Genomic DNA, 11,026 nt, shown 5'->3' with positions numbered 1-11,026 from the left:
TGCTAACACTCTAAAAGAAAATTCCTTAATATTCCAATTCATGTTCTCTAATAGTACAGTACAGTACAGTTATATGTAGTTCCTTATGCCCTTGGGAAAGCATATATCATTTTATTTGAACCCTAAGATAAATACCATGTAATATAAAAAAATCAAGTCGTATCCTTATGAGAATAATTTACTCTTGTGTTTTTTCAGCATTTGTCATTTTATACTCAATTCAGAGACCCAGCTTTTCCCTGTTTCAAAGACATAAAAAATGCTACTCTTATTCACTAGGTTCTCAGACCATTTTGTTGTGCTGTGCTTAATTATCTCAACAGATTAATCGTTTTTTCCCGCCACTAAATTATACAATGACAATAGCATGCAGTCATACAGTGATTCTCAACTGGGGCCTTTTTGCCCCTCAGGGGCATTTATAATGTCTGGAGACATTTTCAGATATTCTAACTGGGGAGAGGGAGCTATTTCTACTGAAATCTTGTGGGTAGAGGTCAGGGTAGAGGTCAAGGATGCTTCCTAAACATCCTATAATGCACAGGACACCCCCATAACCAAGAATCAACCAGCACAAAATGTCAATTAATTATAGAGCGATTGAGAAACCTTGGTATAATGGGTAAGAGGTGGCCAGACTGCCTTCGTTCCAATCCAACTTCACGACTTACTAGCTGTGAGACTGACCTTGGGCAAGTAGACCTCTGTGCCTCAGTTTCCTCATCTCAAACTGGGGAATAGAGTACTCAACTCACAGGGACGCCCACTGAGGAATAAGTAGGAATGCGTGCTGTAGTTTGTTAAATTAAAAAAAAAAAAGATCAATGAATGACTGCAGCAAGTTAAAGTGCAAGCATCACATGCAGTCATCCCTTTTGGCCTGTTCTCAAATATTAACAAATACAGTGACACTTTCTGTTTACTACCACCCTCCACCTATTAAGTTATAAAATGTAACTATTTTATTTGCTTTTCCTTTTTTTTTTTTAAGATTTTTTTTTTTTGACAGAGATCACAAGTAGGCAGAGAGGCAGGCAGAGAGAGAGAGGGGGAAGCAGGTTCCCCGTTGAGCAGAGAGCCCAATGTGGGGCTCAATCCCATCATGACCTGAGCCGAAGGCAGAGGCTTTAACCCACTGAGCCACCCAGGCGTCCCTTTATTTACTTTTCTAATATAATTTCTGACACTTATTTTTTGCTATTGCATGAATAAACCTGATTATAATCAGTTAACTATCTTCTGCAAGAGATGAAAAAGTCACTTTCACTGCACCGAATATATACTCAAGGGGTCTGAAATATAGAGCATTAGCTTCCCCTTCAAAACCTAGCTTTCCGAAGTCTTTCTCCTTATTCTACCACTAAGCCTATAAAGCATGTCTCTTAGTCGCCCCCCCAAGTATAGATCACATGGATAATCACAGTACAAAACATCTTACATAATTTAATCTGACCCTTTCTACTTTATTTTTTGAGAGAGAGTACATATAAGAAGAGGGGTGGGGGAGAAAGAGAGAAAGAGAATCCCAAGCAGGCTCCATGCCCAGTATGGAGCCCAACATATGGCTAGATCTCACAACGAGATCATAACCTGAACTGAAATCAAAGTCAGATGCTCAAATGACTGAGCCCAGGAGCTCCAAGTCTGATCCCCTTTTTAAAACTGAAGAAACTGAGGCTCAGAAGCAGACTCCTTGTCTAACTGCACAGCCAACTGCAGAAATTTGATTACTTCCCTGATAATGAAGTAAAAGAAGTAAGTAGAAGCACCCCTAACCCTTCTTTTGCAAACCACATAGGACAACAGACAGAAACTGCCCCTGAAATAGTTAAGTTCAGTGACTCTTGTTATTACATCAAATAGCAATTATCCCTCTTCCTCCTTAGAAATTACCAACTTCGTTTTTAAAATTGCAAACCTCATTCTTACACAGCTAAAAATTTCATTTACTGTCTTAAATAAGAAGATATCCTTTTATATATGTTCTTAAAAAATCCAATATATGCAATGCATTAAACTTAGTTTTCTTCAATACCATGTTACTTATTTTATTCACTACATTCTCTTATTTCTCAAAACTCATATATAAAATGTTTGAGGTGCCAACAGGCACTATATATTGGTAGAGAAACCTCTTTTGGATGTAGAGGAAGCAGAGCTTATCATAATCAGAGATTTAATATCTTCTATCTCTGAGAAAAAAACTCTCCACACTTTAACCAAACAGATCAGTTTTGGAGAGCTAATTTTAAAACACGAAATTCAGAAGCACATTCTATAAAATATCATAGGAAATTTGCTGATTTTCATTATTATACAAAACTCTAGTTATTCAGAATTATAGTTATTTTCACAAGTATGGTCAACAGCAACAGCTCAATAAACATTTCTTGAGATTCTTGGCGTTTCTCAGCACCTCAAACCTTTCAAATCTTCTTTAAAAGGTAAAGGCCTGTTATGCATTTAAAAGGTTTGCAAAACACCTGTTTTTCACCAGTTCATCTACCAACATTTAAATTTAAACAATTTTTACTTACATTTGATTTTTTGCTGCTTGCCTTTGAGCTTTTCTTTCTTTCCTTTTCTGATCTGGTGGCTTAGCAAAAACAATTTCAATATTTTCTCCCTCCAAATCTTTGCCATTCATTTCTTCCATAGCCTTAAAAAATAAGGTACTGATCAATATAAAGACGCCTTTAACAACAATTATGCCTCAAAGTATGAAAATCATTTCACTGTGTTGGAAGCATCAAATTTTAAAAATACAGTTGTTATATTTTATCTTAAGATCCAGCTCTTCACTAATTACCTTTTTGACTCAGTTTAGTGAGTTATGCGATTTGCTACAGCCAATAAAGGTTAACTGGAGTAGATTACACGACCTCTGAGTGTCCTTCAACTTTTTAGAATATTCCAATTACAGGATGACTAAAAAATCCTTGGTTTAATTTAGATGCCTACAATAGTTCCCCCATTTATTTACCTTGACAGCACCATCTCGCTCATCAAAATGAATGAAAGCATAATCTTTTAGTTTCTTCACTCGTTCCAGTTTCCCAAACTGACTAAATGCTTTTTCTAAAATCTCTTCTGTTACAGTATTGGCAAGGTTACGTACAAACAGCACTTTTACCTGAAAATTTAAAAAAAAAAAACAAAAAACAGAAACTCCCTGTATATTTATTTCCGAAGGGTTCAATTTCCAGGATGCCATTAACCCACCCTACAAAATTAACTTTAGTCACTAACCATTAAAGGAATATCAGAAATATAAAAGACCAAGTTTTCAACTCATTTGAAAATACCTAGGTAGTGTGACTGCTGGATCTAACAGGTAAAAACCTGAACAGACACCTCACCAAAGTAGATGACAAACACATGAAGAGATGCTCAACATCACTTTGTTAAAGAATTACAAATAGAAACAACAATGAGGGGTGCCTGGCTGGCTGGCACAGTCAGCAGGACATGCAGCTTGATCTTGGGGTTGTAAATGCAAACCCCATGTTGGGTGTAAAGGTTAAAGAAAAAATTTTTTTTAATGAATAAAGAGTAAGTAAGAACAAGAACAAAGTAAGTAAGAACAATGCCACATTAGAATGGCCAGAAAATGACACTAACGCCACCCAACGCAAATAAGTATATGAAGCAGAAACAGTGCTAGTAGAAATGCTAAATAGTATAGCCACTCTATGGAGAACAGTTTGGCAGTTTCTTACAAAGCTAAACATTTTTACCATACAATCCAACAATTGTACTTTTGTTATTTACCCAAATGAGTTGAAAACATGTCCACATAAAAATCTGCATATGGTTGTTTACAACAGATTTATTCATAATTGCCAAAACTTGGAAGCAAACAAAATATTCTTCAGTAGGTGAATGGATAAATAAATTACAATACATCAAGACAATGGATTATTACTAAAAAGTGCTAAAAAGAAATGAGCTATCAAGCCATGGAAAGATATGGAGGAACTTTAAATGCATGTAACCAAGTAAAAGAATTTTTAAGAGCTATATATGACATCTGGGAAAAGGCACAGCTACGGAGACCCCAAAACAAAACAAAAAACAATAGTTCCCAAGGGTTAGAGTGGCCGGGAGGTGATTATGCAGGTCAGGAAGGATTCTTAGGGCAGCGTAACTATTACTTTTGAACCAAAACCACAGAATGTACAGTAAGAGTAAATCCCTAATGTATTAAGTTATAACAATGTGTCAATGCAGGTTCACTGATTGTAACAAATCTACTACTCTGGTGCAAATGCCGACAGTGGGGTATGCTGTGCATGTGTGTGTGGCCAAGGAGTACATAAGAACTATGTACCTTGCTCAAAACAAACGTGCTTAGTCGTTTTTATTAAAATTGGTAATTTGTCTGCAATTCAAACTGAGGTTGTCATTTTCTAACAATGTGAATACCACGCCTCTGAGATAGCTGTTGAACATTTAACTCTTAACATAGATGGTCAAAACTAATTGGAATCTGCTTTTGAAAAGTTGATAAACTTAAAGTAGGAGTGTTCAAAATACTGACAAAATAAATTTTCAGTCCAGAGGGCTCCTCAAAGTACAATTAGAAAAGCTGCCCTTTTGCTAAGAAACATCATTTCCTCCTAAATACTTGAAGTAACATCTGAATTTCTTAATGTGATAATCCTAAAGAGTTTAACAGGCCAGAGAAAAAATACAAAGTATCTTCTGTCCTCAAGACTACTTACCCTTTAGCAATATTCACAGTTCTGGCATTTCACACTCTTGATTTAAGTGAACAAGTTGTAGCTGCTAGCCTATCACCATTAGGGGGAATTCTTAAATGACAAAGGACAGAATAACTTAACTACAAAATGTTGACTCAAGAGATGTTTGTTCTCATAGGATGTCTCAACTGACTGCTGAAGCAGGATACCTAATAATAGCTAAACCTTGTAACTGCAGCAGCTCTGCTGAGGCCAGTACAGTTCACTATTTTTAGGAGTAGGACTTTTAACACAAAAACCATGTAAGCTAATGGCGCCATTCTCAAATACACAAAGAAACTGCTCTCAGACTTCACACAAAAATGATAGTGAACCATCTCCACAGCATATAGGCTAACTACTCATCACCTTGAGAGTATGACAGTTACGTAACTATGACAGGGTCCAAAAATAAATTTCTATATTCACTGACTATATACATATTATTTCTGATATGTGGCTTTATTAAAGAATACTTCTCTTTCAAAAATTTGGTTTTTCAAAAAGTAAACAATTCATTTTAGAAGTTCTTTACATCCCTCTCTAAAGCTTTCCCCTTCTTCCACCAACCCCTCAAAAAAATTATTAACATGACTGCCATTACCTTTGCCATAACCTCAGGATCAGGATCTTCTATAGGATCAGCCCATTCAACAGTTCCAACATTTCCCCAGACCTTGACTTTACCACTCATTAACCTACGCCTTGCCTGGGCAGCTGTTTTGTGATCTTCATATTCAAGGAAACAAAAGCCTCTGTTTTTTTTCTTGTCGTCTGGTTGGTGGTATAAAATGACATCTGTGAGACCCTCTGAAAATAAGCAATCATTTCAGAGAAATTAGATAAAATAAGCAAGAATAAAATCGATTAAAGGATTTTTCTAATATAATAATGGGATATAAAACTGAAAAATTAATCTCTTATCTTTAAAAAAGACTCTCAAAAGAACTGGTCCAGATAATTTGCCTAATAATCCACACTTTACAAGTGTTCTCAACACACTTGTAAAATCCTTAATTAAATGACAGAGGCATAAAATTTTTACATAACTGTTAGGAAAATAGCAGTATATGTCAGACATGGTCAAATTTTTTATTATACAAGTAAACACTGAAATTATTTTTTTAAAGACTTCATTTATTTGAGAAAGCACAAAAGCAGGGGGAAGGTCAGAGGAAGAGGGAGAAGCAGACCCCCTAGTGTTTATGACCTGAGCCAAAGGCAGACACTTAACCAACTGAGCCACCCAGGTGCCTCTAAAATTTTTTGATGACACTTTTCTGGCCTCAGATATCAACAGCTTTATTTCAAGTGAAATATATTAGTATTAAGTAAGACTTCAAATGTTCCTGGAGACTTATTAACAGCCTGAGAATTTACTAAATATTCCAGGCAGACAAAATATTTTTTAATAAAAGCAGCTCAACATGGAAACTATTATAAAAAATGCTTTATAGTTCAAAGAAATTGCACTATATTGACAATGTATAATCTCTGCTTACAGCAAAATTTATTATTCCAATTATTCAGAAAGTCAAATCATTACTCAAACACTCCTACTAAGAATGTCAAGCTATCACCTAAAAATGCATAAAAACACACAGCTTCCAAAATAGTGTATGCACAGATTGAACAGTGCAGACTATTCAAATCCCAGGTGCATTCCTTATGAAGTATATAATGTTTGGCATTTCCCAAAGCCCTCTGTACCTACTTTCCTTATCTGAAAAATCAGAGTTACCTATCTCACATGGCTGGAGAATACAAGTCAAAAAATAGAATGTTTAAAACAATGCTTGTCACACAGAAGTATGCAATTACCTTCAATATTAGAAGCTGCATCCCCTTCCACATAAATCCAACTTACCTGTTACTTTGCTAAATTCTTCAAGAATCTGTTCCTTGGTTTTACTCTTAGGAATAGAGCCCACAAAAAGCCTATTGTTGGCAACCGAGATGCAGACACCAATGTGTTTTCCAGAACGAATTTCATGATTATTATACTGAAAGGGGAAAAAGTGTACCACGTTTTAAAAATTCTTATAGTATCTTATGTTTATTATAAAAATATATGCAAACTTTTTAGGCAAACGTGTTTCAATGCTACTTATTTCTCTACCTTTAAAAAATATAGTTAGCATATGGCATTCCAAGAGGAAATTATGAAAGAGAAAACATTATATTGACAGAACACATTTTAAAAATGAATGATTTAATGCAATTCGTCTAGTCCTTGAAACTTAAGAAACTTGATAAAATTAGGAATCGGGTCTACAGGCAGCTTAAATTCAAAATTGCTGATTCCACAGTACCTTAATTTCTATTTAAATTCACCTGGCAACAACTTATCCTCATGCAAGGTAAAGAGACTCAAATACCAACAGAGTTTCCCCCATTCTGTTAACCAGGAACTAAATCTGTTTTTCCTCATCTTCTTTTTACTCTTGTAAAAAGTTGCAATAAGGGGTACCTTTATTTTTTTTTTTTAAGATTTTATTTATTTATTTGACAGAGAGAAAGATCACAAGTAGGCAGAGAGGCAGGCAGAGAGAGCGGGAAAGCAGGTTCCCCGTTGAGCAGAGAGCCCGATGTGGGGCTTTATCCCAGGACCCTGAGATCATGACCTGAGCCGAAGGCAGAGAAGCTTAACCCACTGAGCCACCCAGGCGCCCCTAATGGGTACCTTTAAATATGTAATTCTAAAAGGAGAAAACCTCCTTTTCCCGAATCCAACCCTACTCCCCCCCCCCATTTCATTTTCATCAAGTCTACAATGAAGGTAGAAAAGACAAGTGGATTGATTATAGTGCAAGTACAGAAGCAAATATAAAACTACAATAAAAAAGTAAAGTCTTTAAGCAACTATATCCCATAGACAGGTGAGATATTAAAGAGGTAAAACCCAATCTGTCAAAATGACAAATCCACTCATCAGTATTATTTACAAACTAAAGTTCAAACTATTAACGCTAATCAGGAAAAGTAAATTATTTATATCATACAATTAAAATCACCTCAAAATTTCATTTAGTAGTAGTAGTAAAGGTGGCAGCAGCATCAATAATTACAGATTAATCCCCCATACCTGGCCTCAAAATTCAATGTTGTGTGTACCTACAAGTGGGGCTACACAAGCTAAAAAAAATCAACATGAATTTCCATACAATTTGTAGACCAGCCTTATAGCAAAGCGAAACCATTCCTGTTTTTTGGTTTTTTGTTTTTTAAAGTAAGCTTTACACTGAATGTGAGGCTTAAACTCACAACCCTGAAATCAAGAGTAGCTCCAATGAATGAGATAGCCAGGAATTCCTCCTTCTCCCATTTTTGCATAAAAGGTACATCAGGTAGAAGACAAGAAAGCATATACTAAGTCAAAATATCAATTCCTCCCTGTCCCTTTCTCCATCTTCAGATCCTCAAATCTAACATGAAATTCAAATGTCCTTCCTCCAGTTCAGAACAGTTTTATACTTTCTACCACACTGATTCAATTCATGCTATCAAAGTACCTGGTCATCATGATCCCAGGATTATTTGTATTTTCTACACTTATGCCTGAGACCTTTTTTTAAGAAAAGAAATCACAGGTTTTGCCTATTGAAACAATCTCTCAGTGCCTCCCCATCACCAAAATAAAGTTCAAATACCTGGACATCATGTAAATTTAACCTTAAATTCCTACTGCTGCTACTACTTTCTCTCCACAATAATCTTAGCTATTGACAAGAGTTCTCAAACAGCGTTATACTGCTGAGCCTCTGAATAAAATGTTTCCCTGAAACTTCCATCATCCAAACTCCTCTGCATACCTGTAGATTTGGGCCCAACCGCACACTCTGCAACACCTAAATCCTATAAAAAAAGGTCAACAAAACACCCTTCTATGTTTAACACAGACCAGTAATTCTAAACAATGACTTTGTGCCGAGAGGACATCTGACAATGTCTAAAGACATTTTCTGGTTGTCAACTAGGGATGGGGCCTTGCTGCTAGTATTTAGTGGGTACGCAGTGGTCAGAGAGGGTACTAAATATCCAACAATTCACAAGATAACTCGGCAGAGCAAAGAATCACCTGATCTAAAATATCAACAGTACTGAGGCTGAAAAATCCTGCCACACACCTGGTTTTCTCATAGCATTTATGTTCTATTAAGACCAAAAACCTCTTGAAAGTGGAAATCTAGGGACACCTGGGTGGTTCAGTGGGTTAAGCCTCTGCTTTCAGCTCAGGTCATGATCTCCGGCTCCTGGGATCGAGCCCCGCATTGGGTGCTCTGTCAGCAGGGAGCCTGCTTTCCCCTTTCTCTCTCTGCTGTTCTGTCTACTTGTGATCTGTCAAATAAATAAAGTCTTTAAAAAAAAAAAAAGAGTAGAGATCTATGGGTTACCTGAAAATTCAACTCAAGGACTTGACTAAAACTAAGATATCAAAAAACAGAAAAAAATATGAAGTGTTTAAAGGGAATATCGGACTTATTCTGAAGTAATAGAACTTGGCATAACTTTCCTCCAGAAGTCCTAAGAGTAGGACCTATTTACCATAAGAAAATGTTTTAAAACAAGTTTAAAAAAAGAAAAACTTATAGGGAAAGTCAGAATTCTTGGTTATACCACTTCCACAACATTTAACAAAGCTGCTTCAAAGCAGTAATGACCATCTCATCATTTACAGAAGAGAAGTTTCTTCACTAGTCCTCCTATAGTATAACAATGCAGGGTAGGTAAAGGTTATTTAGGATGGCTGTGGTTTCTAAACAATACAAATGATATGAAGATTTAATTTAGCAAGATTTAGAAAGTCAACTATAATTCTTCATCCACATTTTTTTAAGTAAAAAAGGACAAAACAATTAGAGCTAACCCACATAGTAAACTGGCTCTCCAATTAAACCATTAAAGGAGCAAAGGAGACCCCCTGGGCATATTGTCCAAATAAAGTAAAAGAAGTACCCAGAGGGATGCCTAGCTGACTCTTTTGTTAGAGCACTTGACTCTTGATCTCAGGGTCAAGGGCTTGAGCCCTAAGTCTGGTGTAAAGATTACTCAAAAAAAGAAAAAAGAAGGGCACCTGGGTAGTTCACTCAGTCAGTTAAGCATCTGCCTTCACCTCAGGTCGTGATCCTGGGGTGCTGGGAATGAGTCCAGCTTTGGGCTCCCTGCTCAGAGGGGAGTCTGCTTCTCCCTCTACCCCACCCCACCCGCCCCACAGCTCGTGCTCTCTCAAAAATTTAAAAATCTTTTTAAAAAAGGAAAAAAGTACCCACTACCCAGAAATAAACATATCTTAAAGCAGTGCCCAATCTACAGATTAAACATGCATTTTTATATGTGGACTTGAATTAACCTAAGAATTTTAAGACCCATCAACATAAATTTCACACCCCAGCAGGTTAACAGCAAGTTGAGTGGTAGAAGGGCATTATAAAACTGTTCTGAACCTTAACAGAGATTCTAAAGTAATGCTGATCAATCCTAACTCTTAAGAATTAGTATATCAGGACACAATCATAGCATTAAAATGACCCCCCCCCCAAAAAGTGATGCCTCCCAACTCAAGAAGTTCAACACTGATGTTAAGGTATTTCAGAAATCTAGCTTTCAGATTTAGTTCCACAGTGAGGTGACAAAATAAAGATGAAGTCTGAACATTAATCAATGCAGTTTCAGTCTTTCGGAACACCATAGCAGGAGTTGTACAGTCTGGAACATTCTTGTCATCTAGGCTTAAAATCCCATCACTTTTCCTTCCCTCATAGCCAGTCAGTTGCCAAATCTCCCCAAACTAGCAATCTCAGATTTGAAAACTAATGCAGAAATGGTTATTCAGTTCTAACTCTTCCCACAGCAGCAAAGCCACTACGTCCCCAGACTGTCCACTTTATTTTTACATATTTAAGAATCTCCTTTAGGTTTTTCTTTAAATAATCTCTACATCCAATGTGGGGCTCAAACTCATAACCCTGCGATCAAGAGCTGAATGTTCTGACTAAACCAGCAAGGTGCCCCCAAAATCTTTACACTGAGCCAAAATCTACTACTCTAAAAATTCTATAGTAACTCCTTTCTCCCCCAAATGACAGCACTTCATATACCTGCACACAAAGGTCATGACTCAATTGTTCTCCATGCCTTGCCAATCACTCCTTCTGTGATACTGCCCAACTAATGTGCTTACTAAGAGTGTCACCAGATAGTAACATCCATAACACAATACTGTAGATATAGACTGAGATTGAGGAGTCTAGAATAAGCTGGAGACTATTAATAATCTCCCACTT

At 36.5% G+C, this 11,026-nt stretch overlaps 1 protein-coding gene across 6 annotated transcripts in view; it reads right to left on the bottom strand.

Moving 5' to 3' along the window:
* Positions 1–11,026, bottom strand: part of LOC101684509 (synaptotagmin binding cytoplasmic RNA interacting protein) — a 30,856-nt gene that overhangs the window by 8,837 nt on the left and 10,993 nt on the right. For all 6 annotated transcript variants that reach the window (XM_004773577.3, XM_004773578.3, XM_045075861.1 and 3 more), the window contains 4 exons: positions 6,610–6,745; positions 5,347–5,552; positions 2,984–3,133; positions 2,538–2,659 (listed from right to left, as the gene is read on the bottom strand). In XM_004773577.3, the coding sequence (XP_004773634.2) occupies positions 2,538–2,659; positions 2,984–3,133; positions 5,347–5,552; positions 6,610–6,745 (614 nt within the window). The remainder of the gene's footprint in view (positions 1–2,537; positions 2,660–2,983; positions 3,134–5,346; positions 5,553–6,609; positions 6,746–11,026) is intronic.

The sequence above is a fragment of the Mustela putorius genome, unplaced genomic scaffold (genome assembly GCF_011764305.1).
Source record: "Mustela putorius furo isolate JIRA1106 unplaced genomic scaffold, ASM1176430v1.1 tig00000166_pilon_pilon_pilon, whole genome shotgun sequence".
Lineage (NCBI taxonomy): Eukaryota > Metazoa > Chordata > Mammalia > Carnivora > Mustelidae > Mustela > Mustela putorius.
The sequence above is the reverse complement of the archived record's forward strand: the minus strand, read 5'-3'. Positions and strand labels throughout refer to the sequence as shown.